We start from the raw sequence: 17,693 nt of genomic DNA on the forward strand, positions 1-17,693 counted from the left end.
CCCGCCCTGAAGCCGGCCTGGCAGATCTCGAGAAGAACATTGTGCTCTAAGACGTACATTAGTCTCCTGTTGATCATCTTCTCGAGAGGCTTGCACAGGCAGCTGGTCAGGGCAATGGGCCCATAGCTAGCCGGAGAGGTAGGGTCCTTCCCTTTCTCCTGGAAAGCCACTACAATGGCCTCCCTGCAAGAATTTGGAAGCTGCCCAGAAAGACATATTTTGTTGTAAAAGTGTAGGAGTGTATAAATAGTATTTGGGTGTAGGTGTTGTATCATGGCGTATATAAGCTTACCTGCGCTTGGAACTGAAGATTTACATGCGCTCAGTGCAGCCCTCAACGCATAAACTGTGAATTGAGAGTTGTAAGAAGTTTTTTATTTATTTTTGTAATGTGTGTGCTTTTTTTCTGCAGTAGTTTTGTGTTTCATGAAAGTGTTTGTGTAGTGTGCTGAACTGCGAACATGTTCTAATTGTTGTGCAAGTGTGTTGACCTTGTCTTCGAGTAAGTCCCCTGTTGGGCTAACTAGAAGCAGGCTATGTGACTCTTGTCATTTGAGCTTACGTAAGTGTTTCCAGACTTTGCGTGTGTCCGTGTACGCATTGATGAATATCAAGAAGGTGTGCCAACTCTCTCGTTTTGCCCCCCGGCGCTCACGTTTTCTAAAAGCCTTGGCCAGTTTGAACAAAAAAAGGTTACCCGGCGTGGGGTCCCGACGAAGGATACCCAACGCATTGTTCTGGGCCTCTCGCGCCCGCCTACAGTCCTCATTCCACCACGACCTCGTCTGGTTACGCGGGGCACCACAGGCATAGGGAATACGCATTTCGGCGGCATCGAGGATGCGCGCCGTGAGGCGTTGGGTAGCTTCTTCAACGTGTAAGTGTCTTTTGGATGTGTGGTGTAGTTTGGATGTCTCTGTAAATGTATTCTAGTTAGCTTTTGCTTCATTGAAGCTGTATGGGAAAGATGAACTGCATGCGCCTTTACCTATATATGTTATTGAGATGGGGAAGTGGTCACTACCATATGGGTCCCTGCCCACGCCCCACTTAAGACAAGGAAAGAGAAGTACGGAGCCAATAGTCAAGTCAAGATATACGTATGTGCTGTATTTTATGTTAGGTATGTAGGCTGCTTCTTGTTGAAAACGCATGCTCCAGAGGATGATAGAAACAACGCTTATTTACTTCGCTGTTCAGGTAGGCATCGCCTTGTGTCCTACAGGGATATCACTAAATACTGCAGGCTAGAGCGGCCCAGCTTCCCCCGGGTCATCCTACCTTCAGTAAGTGGCAATCCGCGGCTTAGCGACTTCTGCAGACCATTTCGTATCCCAACCCGGTTTCTTGCAGTCACTGTTACCCCGGAAAATATTCTGACAAAGGCCACCGGGGTAAGGACAGGTCAGACTTAGACGACATGCTGAGGGCCTGTCAACAGGTGCCAGCGTTAGGTCGCAATATCGCTACTGTAGAGCAATGGGAGCCTGTATTGCTCAGCCTCAACCCAGCGGATCAAGTCTGGGCCATTCCGCTGACTGAAGACGCTACTAGAGGCCAAGAGCTCTTGGATGACGTCTAGGATTAGTGGCTGTTATGCAATATAGTTTTCCTTCACTCACTCACAATGGGAGAGAGTTTTTTTACTGCAGTAGGCGTAGTTAGGCTAACGGTGATGATGATTTTGGTTAAAAGACACAGACTATGGTTCTTTTAGAGCGCCGAGAAAATGAAGAGAGCCTAGGTTTTATTCAGATCGTATAAGATCTCACAGGTGTTCAGCTCGGCGCGGTAATAAAAATATGGGCGTGAGAACAGGATAGGGTTGAGTTAAGAATGTGTTAGGAAGGGGTGAAAAGATAAAAGGCGTTTGAAGAGTGTTTTGAATGGCCGCTTACACAACACGCCAGCAAAGTTGGTTTAGTGTTGTCCTACGCTTAGTAACTGAGTATTGTTGAGAATTGTAAAGTTGCGTGCCCAGCGTGCGTTGTTGTGATCCATCAATGGCGATTCAGAATATTGGATAATGCTTGGCCACAACATAGGCTCATGAAAGGGTATAGGAAAGCAGGAGCTGGTGCTCGATGGCCAAAAACTCACATCGCAGGTCTCTGCTCGCATGGCCGGAGAATCATAACGCAGATTGAACAACCTACCACGCGGACAAAACGTAACACGTCCTTTAAGCTCGATAGAGACCATAAAATTCGTCAGTAATAACCCCAAATAAAATAGGGGATGCATTCTATAAATTCATTGAATGCTTTCGAACATAAGTTGGTTTAATTTCTCAAACCAGGCCATTGGCACTAGAATCATTCGTTCTTTTTCGGAAAAGAAGAACGGCGTTTTGGAATAAAACATTTTCCCAAGCCTCAACGCAGACTGAAAACAATGAAGCTGCAGTCTGCTTTGTGATTATTAGGGCTTCCCTCCCATTTTTAGGAATGAATACTTTTTTGCGGCGTTTTGGGGCCGACCCTAACCGGGGTTGGCACTCGACAACAAAGATTTTTAAAGGGACATCATTTACGTACATGAAGATGTATAGAAGGACCTCTGTAATTGCAAAAGAAGTGTTGTGTACGGAAATCATATGATAGCTTAAACCGATTTTTGCAAAAAAAAGGTGCATTCTTATGGTGAAAATAATTTCGCAAGATGCAAACCTAAACCGAAGTCGAATTTATCAAACTCCGTTTAGAGTACACAAAAGTAGTTTCGTCTTTAGAAGCCAAACAACGAATAATATAATTGTAGTAAAAATTGGACGAAATCTTGTTTTCGTTTGTGAAAGCTCGTCACTACCAAAATAAAAGGCAAGACCGCGCTATCACGAAACTGCAGCTATTTTTGTTACGCGAGCTCTGGCTGAGATATCATGCGCACTTTGAAGTGAACGTAGACTCTACGTGAAATCAATGCACTGTTTTAGTGCTCTGGTCTTGCAGCAAGCTCTTTTGGTGCGGTGCTGTCTTGTTCATGCGCCCTTTTTTCGCGAGCTGCTTTAGCGTTTCTGCTGCTGTGAAGCTGCGCGTATTTCTCACGTGCTTGGTTGTCGCCATGCTCCTTTGTTGTGTGGTGTTTTGATGCCGTTCTATATTGTCAGTGCTTTGTTGTCACGCGCACTTTTGTCCCGGTCCCCCCAGAAAGGGGGTCGTCGAAGTGTACTACCCAATTTCTGGGCAAATGTCTACCTGTATGAAGAGCAGAGAATATGATTTCGTTTCATGGACCAAACGTTCCCTGAGCAAGACGGCGTTTTGGAAGTAGAATAAAATTTTGCTTATAAACATTGCTACTTAAACATTCTGTCATTTGTTGTGGCCTTTTATTACACGCAACACGGGGTCTGCACACAGCTGCACTTCACGGGTGGTCCTAAACAAAAAGGGCATAATAATAATTTCGGTTGCGGATTTTGAAGCATGCGCGCCACAGAAGGACACCGCCTGGCAGACGCCATGGTCGCGAGGCTAGATGCCGTGGCCCTCCACGGAAGCCTCGGTCAAAAAGAGCATGTTATGATTGCGCGGTGACTGTCAGGGTTCCTCATGCAGGCAGTGTGGGTGGGCTTTATGCAAATCTGAGCGCAGTGCAGGGAATAACGCTTTATGAGGGAATCATAAATGGTTTTTCGAAATATGGTACCTGGCTTTGCCCGAAAGGTAATTATTGCACCAGTATCTGTGCTGAGTAAATTCCTACTATGTCTACGAGGGGAGACGACATGAATTAGAAGCAATGCAGCAGATCGGTGCTGCTACCTAAGGTGACATGTAGTCTGCCCCTTTTTCTCGCCTCTACCATAGAGCCTTTTTCAATGCCGATGTGCAGTGGACCCCAATATACTTTATATGCTTGAAGACAAATCATTCGTTATACTGAAAATTGGACTGTCGTGTCTATCATGCGACTACGTCAAGCAGTCACGTGATATACGCAGTAGCACCTGCGCAGTAACACAGTACTGTTATACAATGGTAGCCGTGAAACATACGTAGTTTTGCAATTTTTTGGTGCGGTGGCGCATCGTAGGTCGGCTGCCGCATTCTGATGATCGGTTCTCCGCATCTTGGTAGTGGGGATCACTTATGGGTCGATTATGAGGTTTGCGCCCAAAAGCATGGCCGTCGCCTCGTTTCTATTTCGGGTTGGCTACCGCACAACGTTTCACCGTGTCGCGTCGTGGTGTATGGTATTGGTGATATTGGTGATAATGGTTAAGTAACCCTATAAGTGTTTGCGTTTTTTTAATATAGAAGAACTGGATCCTAGTAATCCGCTGCTGATATTTTCCTGTTCAAAGCCAGAGACAGATTAAACGTGGGCAGTCTGTGTACTTGAGGTACCATACGTCGGTTCGTCTGGAAGTGGTGTGTGCCTATCTCTTTCGGCTGTTGTCCTGCCAAATGGTGGTGTTGTCATTTATAGGGGCTGCGAGTGCATTGGACGCCGGCTTATCCCGAATGGTAGCAAAGTGGACGTTGATCGGAAGTTCGCTATACATCGGTCTTCCGCTGTCTGCGTGGTGTCACTGGGGGTGGCCGCGCCTTTTACTGTGAAAGCGGTATCATGGAGTTCGTTGCCGGTGAGCAGCGCTAGGATCACAATGGCGATAGGCCGTTGTTTATGTACTTGCTTGCTATGCTACGCGTTCGGACAAATGTGTCGAATGGGAACTGCGAATGGGAACTTTTGGGAACTGCGTGGCTGCGGGGTCTCGCGTCTGCAGGTTGTTGAGTAACAGGTGTGTCTAGCAGAATAGCGTATCACATCATGGAAAGCAGTGTTGTTATAATGATTTTAGGTCAGCATAGCGTGGAAGCTTTACAATGTATGGAAATGGGGCAAATCTTGTAGAATCTGTACAGGATACCTTCTTTTCACAAAGAGCAAAAAAGCGGTCTTGGTTGTATGTCGCTTTCTTGTATTGATGTTATTAATCCCTTTGAGACAATCTGAAGCTACGGTAAGCCACGGTCGTTACTTTCAGGTATTGCAGTAAAAAAGCATGAAATGTATAACCCGTTTATCGTTACGCAGCAATCCCAGTGAGAGACAAAGAGCACATCGCGCTGTGCTTGTGGTAGAAGACGATTAAAACCACCCTGCTTGCGCGATTAGCTCTCCGTTGCGACGAGGGTTTAGGTCCTCCCGTCCCCACCCCAAGCATCCTAATCCAAACTACCTACGCCGGAACCCATCTGAGTGGCGTACCAGGACGATGACCCCAATTCTTTTAATCCCTCCGGAGTTGGCCACAATACACAGTAGTTTCGCAGCCGCGAGGTCTCGTTCTTTCGAACCAGCTACGATGACTATAGTCCTCGACCACCCTTTGGCTACCCTGATTACCTGTCGAACCGCTTCGCTGCGCGTATTTAGCTCACCTCGACCAACTCCATCTTCCAACCCCAGATTCCACCGATTGCCATCGCGCCAACGATGCCAGTTCCGATGACCGCAGCCTCGCCGCCCACCCCACATGCCCGACGACTGTCCACCCCTTTTGGCAAACATTCTCAGGCAGCACAAGTAGGGGACGCTGCATCAATTCCCCGCTCGTAAATATTCTACTGACGTTGCGGACTACGCCTAATTTACTGGACGTCCTTCTCGATGGAGTTGCATTGCGCGCTCTTATTGCCACCGGTGCCCAGATTTTCGTAATAGGTTCGAGCCTTCGATGCCGCCTCTACGAAGTCCTTACACCGCTTACGTCCCATGTTGTTTGAGTCGCCGCCACTGCTGTCCACGAAATGGGCACCACGCTCATACAGATCCCAGACCAAAAAATCTGTTATGTTTACCGCACTCGAACACTGTCTTCGTGGCCTTATTCTTGGCCTCTATTTTCTCTCTGACCATGCAACTCTCATGAACTGCTCCACTAGACTCGTCCGCTTTTCCGATATTCCCAGCTGCGATATTCCAACACCGAACACGTTCTTTTGCCAGGACACGCCGTAACCTACACTGAAGTTGGCAAGCTAAAATGGCGCAGTATGTCAGACGTCAGAAGTACGGTTCATTGTACTTCGTTGGTTGTATGTTTTATGTCAATGGTTTGGTGACATAAACTGCTATCAACCTTGACTACTGTATGAGAGCTAAATGAATAACCTAATTTGGTGCGCTTAAAGCAGCAATATCAAGTTGCGATATCGGCACTCGTGGATACTCCACAGTAGCCCCATGACCACGGGCAACTGCTTTAAAAATGTCCTGTGTACAATGAGATAAGGTAACTCAGAAATGCATCCTACTGTGCTAGCCTGACGCCATCTTCGGTAGGAAATTCGGCTTTTTTAGGTGAGCAAGTGTTTTTGTACTTATACTGTTGGGACAGTTAGGAATCTAACGCAAGCGAACCCAAAATATGAGCCCCTTGAGCCAACAGTCTTTTTTTTCTCACGTCGTTGTTCATTACATACTAGAAAAAGAATACGATGGGCGCTGAGCTCCAAAAAACCCTCGTAAAATTTTCAGCTTCATAGTTCCAGTTCCTTTTATCTTAAGGAAAACAATCGTGTTCTTGAGCAGAGGGTATGCTTGGTGGGAGGTAAACTGGAGATGCCTTCGTCCTTCACTGAATCAAAAGAGCGTGCCTGTGCCGAATACGATAAAGATAATTACTCTTTAATTAAAAAATACAGTGAAGAATTCTTGCACACTGGTTTCGTACTTCTCTATGTAATATTAGCTAAGACCGCCGGTCAGACACCGCGGTGAGCGTTGCACGTTTAGTTCACCGCATGAGCCGTCTTTCCTACTCATAAATTTACATAGGAAGAAACTTCTAAAGTGTGGCAGCATGTACCCTGGGACTTCATGTTTTTGTTTTTTGTGTTTACATAGGAACAAAAATATTGTTAGTGTTCATTAGGGCAGCTTCTCACGGAAGAGGTTCCAGGAACCTAAACAGGAGAAATATGTAAGGCAGGAGGAGGAAAACGTACAATAGCAGAGCTAAAGAAATTTTGCTAATGCATTGTACAATGTATTTGCTAAAAAACCGCTGTTGAAGAAAACAAACACAGGAGTGAAGCGACTCCAATAAACACCTCTGCAAGAGATATACTTCCAATAAAGAATTGGATATACGTTTTAGCGATAGATAAGTATATATAGCTATACCCAATTGGGGCAAATTATAATGTATCCAAATGAAAAATTGGTAAAATGTTTCTGCAGAAAGCTAAGCTAAGCTACACACTAAGCAAGGTACGCAGTAAGCTAAATATGTAGCTGAGTGCATATATAAAGTCATGCTAACAGCTCTCTATCCTAATAAGCACTGCAACTTGTGCTAAAATCCTCTAGAATGTCTGACTCCCGGGTCTACCTGTATCACAATGGTAGACACTGGAGACTGGAGGCGTATTCTTTATGTTGTTTTTGATGTCCTTGGCGCAGCTCGCGAGATTTTATAACACCTCCAACGTTACATTTGTTCTGTTTTTATGTCACGTTTCTCGGTGTCTTTTTAAGGACACAATTATTTTCCTTCTTGGATACATAGGGAATTGAATTTTTTATTCCCAGATGTTCTACAATTTTTGTTATGAAGCGTATACGTGCAGCCTAAAATACCCCTGGGATTTTCTTTACACTCGGAGTTGTTACCAGTGCTAGAAGTGGTGTTCTCTTGCGAAGGTTTTCCTACGTATGCGTCTGGTCCAGCCTACTTGGTATTTTCAATATTGTCTTTTTAATGTGTCGTGAAACATCTACGATTCAAATTTGTCGCTATGCCTTAAAAGCGATGCACCAGAAAATGTCGGCGTTTTCAAACATCCTTTTCACGCAAAAAAGAGTCGTTTATTGAGTAAAAAATACTATGAACAGATGTTCTTCTTAAAGCATTTTCTTAGCGTTTGTATAGAAACCGGTAGAGATTTTTCAATTGTTAAACAGTACATTTTTAGCCTTCACGGTTGCTCAGTTTGGATGTTTCAAGACGGTTGCCAGGATACCAATTACTCATTCATTATAACGCGGTTTCATTAATCAAACTCCACGGTGCCCAGACACCGCCGTTGTTTTCCGGGAAGGACCGCGGGTCGGCAGGTTTGTTGAGTGGAGGCAAAGCTGTAGCGTTGTGCACCGTCAGTTTGGCCAGCAGGACATACAGCAGCTAGAAGTAGAGAAAAAGACAGATTTGGAGGTATTCATACAAATCAAGTACTTTCCTTCAATATGGAGAAGAAATGGCTTAACTCTTAGAAAGAAGTTTTAATACAGCGACAACGTAATGTTTACCACAAACTATGCCGGGAAAGATGCATTTAGGAGGAATCCTGAACTAATTCGGCTGCATTTTGCAGAAACGCTATAAAGAAAACGTCACAATGCAAAAAATCAGGGCATCATTCATAAAAGAATGGTTAAAACGCGAAGGTTTCTCCCAGGAAACCTGTATCAAATTCAAAGTCCATAACACGCACTAAACCAGCCGTGTTGCACTGGTGCAATCAAATGGACGTGTGCTTCAAAAGGGAAGGAATTCCGGTTCTATTTCTCGCACTGCATGCGTTTCTTCTTGGGGCGTTTGATGTGCCTTCGCATGTCATCATCATAGGTTTTAGGAACCCACTCATTAAAGGTGACTTTTCTGCAGTACGTTTTAAACAACTAACGACTTCATCAGTGACTGCTGAAGAGGTCTTTAGCAATGACCTCCTTTGCTCCCTTTCACCGTGACAACAGGATATGGGTATAAAACACGAACATTCCTTTTTGGATGTGTTTATCCACACCCAGCTGAAACCAGAATTACAAATATTCTAGCAGCACGCAAATATTTTCACGCGTTTCAGTTTCTAAATCTGATGCAACAACAAATTTATTGTCCTATATGAATTTTGTGTAAAAAAGCACACTCGTTTAGCAATCTTTTCTTACACAGAACCATTGGAGTTTTCGTATTAAACTTGTACCCAGGAATGACGCATGCACGTTCGTTTTTTCGCTGTGGCAACCCCTATTAGGAACCTCTTTTTGCAGATTAGGGATCTGCGCTACACAAAACAGTGCTTGTCAAGGAGTGCGAAATAGTTTTAGTTATGAGGAAAAAAGAATAGGTAACGAATTGCTTCACAAACACACTCTGCTCTTTCGTGGGGAATTTATTCAAAGTATGCATACTTCAATGTACAGTCTATGTCAAAAATTTGTGGGCCATAGCGACCGTGGCCGGAGCAGGCACGCTGCCGAGCAGGGGCGCTGCGCTCTCCGCAGTCGGCTGGTTGCGCGGCTAAAGAGAGTGAGGGGAACTTTTGCTATTGCTTTTGTAGTGTGTCCGGCGCGACAAGTGCTGCACAAAGTGCCTGCGCTGAAGCAAAGTGCGCCTACGCTGAGAAACCTGGCTCATCGCCCTTATCGCACCAGGCATATCACGAATGGAAGCGCGAAAGGTCCGCTCGCTCTCTTTAGCCACGCTAGCAGCCGACAGGAGCTAGCGCAGTGCACTTGAACGGCCGCGCCGGCTCCGGCAACGGTCACCGTGGCCACAAAATTTTGACAAAGACTGTACATGTGGACATGCGTCATACATACTTCAGAAATACAGGTGTTAAAAGTAAAATAAATGAAATACTGGTGCAAGTATTAGGCTATAATTTACAATATGACAGCGTGCCGTTTATTCTGCTGCACCTTTCAAATTTTAAATTCACCACAAAAGGCAAGAATGAATCAAGCTCTTTTTTCTTAAAATGCCTGTATTACAAAAGTAATATTCTTTTTTTTATTCTGAACGCCTATTGAAGTCGAGATATGCAATCAAAAGAGATCAAACCAGAGACAAAATCTTTCCCGGGAAGTTTTGAATGCTCGACAAGGTTACTTCTGCATACCCTAAACTATGTTTTCTCGAATGCTAATCAGCAGAAATAAATGAATCTTGATATCTGCCTGTTGTGTTGACGGTATTGGCTGACGCAGCAAATAGAAACTGTTTGAAAGTGTCAGCACAAACTAATTTTAACAAAATACTAGACTGACGAAAGAAAAAAACATCGAAGAAATATCGGGGTCGGAGAGTTCGCATCTGCTATACGCGGAAAACATGCATTACGTAAGGTTCGCTGCAATGTTACATTATTGCACCCAACGTCGACACATAGAACTGGTAGCCAAGTAAACTACGGGGTCATAGTCGGATACCGATTACTGATTCAGCTTACAATAGTATTTAGGCAGTGCTATAGACTAGGTTGTGGGCTGTCGTGTTGTCAAACTGACAACATAAGTGTTGAAATAAATACTTCCTTTTTGCCACGCTGAAAGTACTTTGAAAGGTTTCTTTATCCCTGAAGTCGGCTTAAAATAAAAATATGTATCAGAACCAAACTTTTTCTCGCAAAAAACTTTTCTGTGAGACGTACAGTGACGCTGGAGGCCCATGTTGCTAATGTGTGAAGATTGAATGTATTTATTATCAATAAAGTTAGGAAAACAGTAGGAAAACTCTCATACTTAGGAGACACAAACACAACGCTGAGTAACCACTATAATTATGTGTGTCCATGTGGCTGATTAATTGTAGCGTTTAACGCGCCGATGCAACGCACACGATGAGGCGCGCCTTCGCTAAGGGCTCCGGTTTAATTTATATCACTTGGGAATCTAATGCTCGGCGAAATCTCGTACACACGGGCGTTTTTGCTTTTCGCCTCCATCAGAAAGGCGGCCGCCGCGGCAGAGAATCGAACCTGTGTGCTCGTGCTCAGCAGCACAATGCCTTCAATGTGCAATACGTACATGCGTGAGGTCAACTTTAATGAAAAATGAGACAGACGACCAAAATGCATGGTATACAAAATAAACACTTGCCAACATAAAAGAAAGGTGTGGAAGGCAATCTCAATTTGGGTGTGCTGTTGTCTCCTGCCTTTTTTTATTAATTGAATATATGTGCTTAAGGCGGCTGCTTACTCATTTTCGTTTATCAACATTGCTTGTTTCTGACACGTAAAAAGATGCTCAGGACGGAATTTAGTTTTCTAATTACCATGACTGTAATAAATATTTCCTACACAAAAACAAAACGCTTAAGTTGGTTGTGGGGCTTTTATTCATTGTCGCTTCTGGCAGGAGAAGGTAAGCACAAAGGTGCTCGTGAACTGTGTGGTTTGCTGTATGATACATCTAGGGATTATATTAAACAACTTTGGGCTCAGAAACTTAAACCGAAATGTCAACAAAGGGACGGTCAGTTACGGCCTACATTAAAAAAATAGGAAACCGCGGCGGGGGCTTTACGTGCCTCCGTGGTCTAAATGCGAAACCACTTAGCCACCCATTCAGTGTAGCTTATATGTCTCCGTCAGCTCCGGCTAAAGATGAAAGGGTGTCGACATAACGGTTGTGTATGCGCTTTGCATACAAATTGTTCAAACCCTTAGAGTTTCGGCCTGAGAACTTCTGATGGTAGTGGTAGTTTTGCTCTGATTGGTGAATTAGAACGGGAGTTTAGATATTCTAAGAAGAGAGTAAAATGTTTTCGGCTTGTGAGGGTGCCTTTGTACTTACAGCCGGTCGTTGGTGAGCAAGGTTGTGAAGCTCGCACGGGTCGGAAGCGACATCAAAAACATAGTACGCCTCCCCTATGGCGAAGTTCGTGTGACTGCTTTCTCCACAGTCGATTGTGGCGTTCTGCCTCCACAAGCCGTCAATATTATCGAGATGAATCTTATGTCCATAAAGCCGTTTGAGGACACCATTTGCCCTGGAGCGCTCCAAAAGGAGCTCTAGGTCATCATAGGGCCTACTTCCACCTTGCATTTTATGGTGATAATCCCTCTGGATCACGTCGTTGTTTCCAAGCACGAGCTTAAAATTTTCGTAGCGTAGACCTGTTGTGGCCCCGATGTTGTCAATGTTGATGAGGACTTCGGTCCGTGGTGAATGTTGGTTTTTCGAAAGAGCTTGCCACATGTCCATACCATCCAAATGACCTAGATCTTCTGGACGCCCTCCTGCAAAGCCAATTTGATGCATTCAGATGCACAGTTAGCTTATGACTAACGCGAAGACCCACCTGGCGGAATAAGTATACATGGTGTCCCGTAGTACCGCGCAGCCATTACTAGGGTAATAATAAGGTTACAGTGTCTACTACATCAACGCGAATAATGCAATACAGCACTTACTACATTTCCACTACTAAAACGATAATCAGGCTGCCACCCTGCTGTTTTAGGTATTCAAGCCTACATCGCACCTGTCAGTAAAGCTTAAGAAAGGGGGCAAGTGCACGAAGTAACATACGTGTTTAATAACAAAGCTTTCATATTTTCAGTGTTATCCTCCTTCCCCGAGAGGAATTTAAAGGAAACTGCTTCGGATGTCTCAAATCAAGGCCCACCAGTTTTGCCAAACATATTTTAGTGGAAAGTTTGTGTGACAGTTGTGATATGTTTTTAGTTGAAATGAAATGCGCTGTTATAGACAAGTTGGTTGCGCACTCTAGTTGACACATTTGCCCCCTACCAAACAAAATAGCGGATGGGACTACATTTAAGAATATGTCTCATGATCAAACTTCCCCGCGTGCTGCTTCAGGGCATGTCCCGTGGTCTGCATCGCACTCACCTAAATCATTCAAAAAGACGGGATTCTCTCCAGCACATTGCGTGTGCTGGACAAGGCTTCCTGCGTAGTTTCTGTTCGCAGTGTTTGTTATCCACCCAAACAGCTTAGCGCATAGTGCAAATGCGTGGTGGAATCACGAAGAGTTCGCCGCCAAGAGAAGTACGAAGCCTAAACTGGTTTCTGTGCGGCCAATCGATATATGTTACTCTCACCGCGTATTTCGCGCCACCAACCTGCACACCTAGCATAAATTCATCGGCGGCCGTGGCATAAGGAGTAATTTAATGCGTACGTGAGAAGAAACTTTAACATTCAATAAAGCAGAAAATAAAATACTCAGTTGTTAGTACGGCGCCAATACTAACACGCTAGAGGGGCTGCCAGTTGCGGTTTGGAGTGAGAATAAATATATTATTGTGCAGAAATGGCCTGCAACATGTCAGAGTCCTTTTAAGTGGTAATGTTTTTCTTAAGCAAAAATAGTTAGGGAAATAACATAAACCAGTATTCCACATGGCTTAAATTCGCTGAATGAAACAATACAAACTCGGCAGCGTGAACCTCATATTACAGACGAGCATTCATTGCAGGCGCACAAAGTCAGACTGGCGTAGTGCAGGGGGGTAATGAAAAAATGCTCGCTAGAAACGACTTTATTCTTAGCCCCAGACGGGAAACTGAACAATGATCCGTCGGTGCTTTGCGTTTCCGGAGACCAATCGCTTAACAAATCTAGTTTGCTTTACAGGTGACGTCCCGCAGGCACCTACTGATATAAATACGAGGAGTGCTGGAAGAGAGCTGAGCTACATTTCATAATAGGGTCCGGCACTCACAAAAGACATGGCCCGCAAACAGCTACGCATGGCCAAATCACCTCAACATATTTCGAGGGGAGCAGTAGGGATGTTCGCTAGGCAGCTCCTACCCGGGTACCCAAACTCGACTTGTCCAAATGGCCATGATGACTGCCAGTAACCAAGGCCTCACCACTTAAAAGAACTATAAAGACAAAATGCAAGTTTGGTTCATTCAAAAGATTGGCTCGTTAGAATCATGCTGACACCACTTTTAACGTAAACCTAGCTCACAAAAGCTGTATAATTTGGAAAAAAAGGAATGGCCAGGGCCACCAACTTATTTACCGCAAAAGAAGCTATGATGTCATACCAGACAGCTCGGTAATTGGCGGAAGCCGGAAAAAGCAAACGCAAATTGGGCTGAACTTATAAGCGTGCCAAACAAGCTATGTGCGCTTCAATGTGGGGCACATTCTTTTTATATTACTAAGTGTGATGGGACAAACAGTGAAAGTTACGAAAGCACAGGTAAACGTAGAAGTACCGATGCGTACTTCTGTTGGTTTAGCGCGCACTATGCTTTGTTTAGATGCTCAGCACTGCTCGGCTTTGGGGTTGTCTCAGACGACACTGGCGGCAAGCGACGGTGTCTTACCTTGCCATGTTTTTCTAGCGTGTACCGTCTTTCACGAAACGATTACGTTCTCTATGAACAAAAAGAAGCCATGTTTAAATACTGTCACAAACAAACCAAACGAAGAAAACGGCTTGTCTCCGTAGGGCGGAGCAGTCTAGGTTGACTAACAGTGAGCAAGTCTCCTCTCCACAAAGCGTTCTGCTGGAAAGACATGTTCGTTGGATGTCTTTGCAAATATCGTTCATATACACATTTTGGTGAAAGGATCAAACTTTTAGCCTTAATTCATAAATCTCGCAATGAATAAAGCACCACTTGCTTCGGGACAAGCACTGCGGGCTCTACAGAATACGAAATCGTTCGAATAAAACAAACCTTTATTTTGTGTTGATGGCGCGTTTAAGTGAAAGGGTAAATGCTGCCAATTATGTAATTCAGAACCAATCAATCTCTTAAAATATATTTTTGTGGGGGACCAATCGACGTGGGAACAGGATTCCTGTGATGTTGATAGCCTGATACCATAGAGGTACAAATGGTCGAATATTCGCGAACATTCATGTCTTGGAAAGCTAAGTCTGGAAGGTATTGCGTTTTTGTCAACTATTGCATCTGCATATTAGGTAGCTGTGGCATTAAATAACAGAATCTGCTTGTTTCATGCGTTTCGGAATCACGGCGATGGCTTGTCCTAGAAATTTGTACATTGTTTTGGCAGTTGCTTTCAATATGACTTTAGGTGGTATGTTTCGTTGCCTGTTTCTCTTTATTAAGCACTGTGTGTATCGTTGTCCTCAGTGGCATTCTGATCTCGAATCAGTTGTGCTGAGTACATAGAAAACGTTTTCGCTTTCAAGACTATTTGTGTTTATATTCTAAATTTTCAACCTCGTGGCGCTACAACGTCGGAGTGTTTCGTCTGTAACGCTGATTACCTCATAAAACCAAAAATATTTTACCGCCTAATAATGTAAAAAATTGCTTTTCCATTGAAGTTTTCAGAATCTGCTCCATAAGTTATAGTGTGGTTTTTTTCGAAAGCTGTATTAAAAGCAGTGTTTTGTTTCTGCGCGGGATTTCTTTGTGATGGTTGGGGTCAGCACTAACTATCTTTTCGAGGTATATGTGTTTACTTCTTTTAGCGCTCGTTTCTTAGCTGAAGAGGCCACTTTTGGCGTTCATAATACGCATTGCTTTAGATTTATTTATATTTATTTTTAGCTCCAACCTCATGATTCTGTATTCCCAATCACCAGAAATATGTAATCTGCGAACCTAAAATGACTCAGGTATTGTGCTTTATCCTTAATCCTGTGTGTTCCCAGACAAACTTTTGAATTACCAGCCGAGACATGCTGTGAGGAGTTTTGGCGAGATGGTATCTCCCTGTCTTACACTCTTTCGGATCGGAAATCTATCGCTTTGCTTGTGAAGTCCTATCCTGACCGTTAAACTCTTTATACAGGCCGTCTAGAGTCTTAAGTTGGTATCTTCTCTTCCCTGCTCTTTTATTTATAAGAGTCTATAAATTCCCCGTAAAGGGGTGTTTGTATTTTTTTGTGTTTTTTTTCTCTCTAACTTGATTGACAACATAGATGTGATCGATGGTTAAGTAGCATTTCTTAAACATAGCATAATCGTGCGCGTAGGGACTTCATGTTGTCTCCAATGCGATCATCTATTGCTTTAAGAAATAGCTTGTGAACAAGTGAGAGTAGGCTGATGGGTCTGTAGTTTCTAAGATCCTTGTAAACTCTCTTTTTATGAATAAGAATATTGTTTGCGTTTTCATGGCTATGAGTCTCTGAGTCCCTAAGCATTCCAAAACTACTGCAGCGAGATTTTCCACTACTATACCTCCACGATTGCTCAAATATTCCACAGGTAAACCGTCGTCACATGCAGTTTTCCTCTTTTTATGTCTCTGGGAGCATTTCCTTCTTCTTATTGCATAACTAGTGGGGCATCGCCAGTTCTTCCTGTACTTTGAGTAGTTTCCCCTGATCTAACCTTGCTGGCATACAGTCTGGTGTAGAACCGTTCTGCTACCTTTATTATCTCGTCCATGTTGCGACAAATATTCCCCTTTGCGTGTCTGAGTGTTTATATTCTTTTTTACCGATAGCAAGCTTCGTCTCAATTGCTTTGAAACTTCTAAATCGCATCGTTTCCTTGATCACTGATATGTCATATGTCCAAATGTAATTTATTTTACCTCTGTTATTCAATTTACACAGCTCTTCCAACTCAATTCGAACCACCGCGCTTGACACCATCGCGTTCTCATACTTCGAAATTAGCTGCTTCACATTCTTCGTCAGTTTTTCAGCTACTTTCCAATATGATGCTTCTCCCGCAGCTGCTGCAGATACTTTCATTACCGTTTTTAGGTAGATATTTAGCGATGTTGATACTACACTGTCCTCGTTCCCATCGTTGAGACGCGGAAATTTCTTTTGGAGAGTTTTTAACACATCCGTCCTGGCTTTGACTTACTTCCTGCCGGGTTTCTTTCTTTGGAGCATAAACGATTATCTTGCACCTGATCATGGTATGATGCCTGCCCGAACCTTACTTATCTCCTCGGCATCCTGAACAATGCCAAGGCAGCCACATAGGGTGAGGTCAATTATGTTTTTTTTGTTACACCGTCAGGACTTTCCCGTATACATTTACTTTTCTTTCGGTTATAGAAGAAAGTTTTCATCGACCACACATTCCACCCCAAATCTGGCCAGTGGAATCTTCGACTGTGGCGATTGTTTATTCCTAAGTTTCCCACTGAGCTTTCTCCCTTTTGCATCTCCAATTGTTTTGCATTAGAGTGACTTAACGCAATCACGGTGTTGTTCCCTTTTTCATAGCTCCTTCCTCGTCCTCGTAGACAGTGTCTATAGCTTCATTATCGTAACTAGATGTTGCGCTAAAGCATGTACTCTCTTTAACCTCTGGCGCTTTTTAGCTGGATTGGAACGGCTGCGGATATTTTGTTAGTGCTCAATAACTCTTGTACATTCGCTGCGAATTCTTTATCGATTAGAAATCCCACGTCGTGTTCTTTCTCATCCGGGAGTCCTCTGTAGCACGAAGTATGTCAGTTATTCAGCTCCATGAAGCCATCTCCTGTTCTTCGAACTTCGCTAAACCTAAACGTGGCAGCTTAGTTAACGACTGGAAAGCAGACTTAGGTCCTCTCAACAGCCATGGAACGGACATTATTGAGAGGAACACTCAGGGAGGGGAAACGAGTTTCCTGGACCATAGAACAACCTCAAAAAAATGATATATTAGTTCACGTAAAGTAAAAGAAGTGATCTTGGTTGCCATGTATTCAGACTAATCAATAACTGGGGAGAAAATAGGATAACAGAGTTGATACCAAGACATGTGTCTAAAAGAAGGGGAAGGACAATAACCCGATGTATGTATGAAATACGAGAAGTCAGTGGAAAACACTGAACTCGAGCCGCGCAGGTCAGGAGCTGTTGGAGATGCCTTCGCTTTGCAGTTGGCCTGAGTAGGTGGTTTACAATGATGATGGTGGTGGTTGTGTGATGATGATGATGATAATTATGATGATGACGATGATGATGATGAGGTGTCGTTTCTTAGTTCGTAACATCTTTGTTAGCCTGGCATGTGTAAACAACAGCTGC

General features: G+C 43.8%; 1 protein-coding gene across 4 annotated transcripts in view; it reads right to left on the minus strand.

Annotated features, from left to right (window-relative positions):
- Positions 1-7,825: 7,825 nt before the first annotated feature.
- Positions 7,826-17,693, minus strand: part of LOC144142043 (arylsulfatase I-like) — a 61,995-nt gene continuing 52,127 nt past the window's right edge. For all 4 annotated transcript variants that reach the window (XM_077673472.1, XM_077673470.1, XM_077673469.1 and 1 more), the window contains 2 exons: positions 11,539-11,984; positions 7,826-8,140 (listed from right to left, as the gene is read on the minus strand). In XM_077673472.1, coding sequence (XP_077529598.1) covers positions 7,994-8,140; positions 11,539-11,984 — 593 coding nt within the window. In that variant the 3' untranslated portion in view covers positions 7,826-7,993. The remainder of the gene's footprint in view (positions 8,141-11,538; positions 11,985-17,693) is intronic.

The sequence above is a fragment of the Haemaphysalis longicornis genome, unplaced genomic scaffold (assembly GCF_048455015.1).
Source record: "Haemaphysalis longicornis isolate Haplotype H1 unplaced genomic scaffold, Haemaphysalis longicornis Haplotype H1 scaffold_6, whole genome shotgun sequence".
NCBI classification, from domain to species: domain Eukaryota; kingdom Metazoa; phylum Arthropoda; class Arachnida; order Ixodida; family Ixodidae; genus Haemaphysalis; species Haemaphysalis longicornis.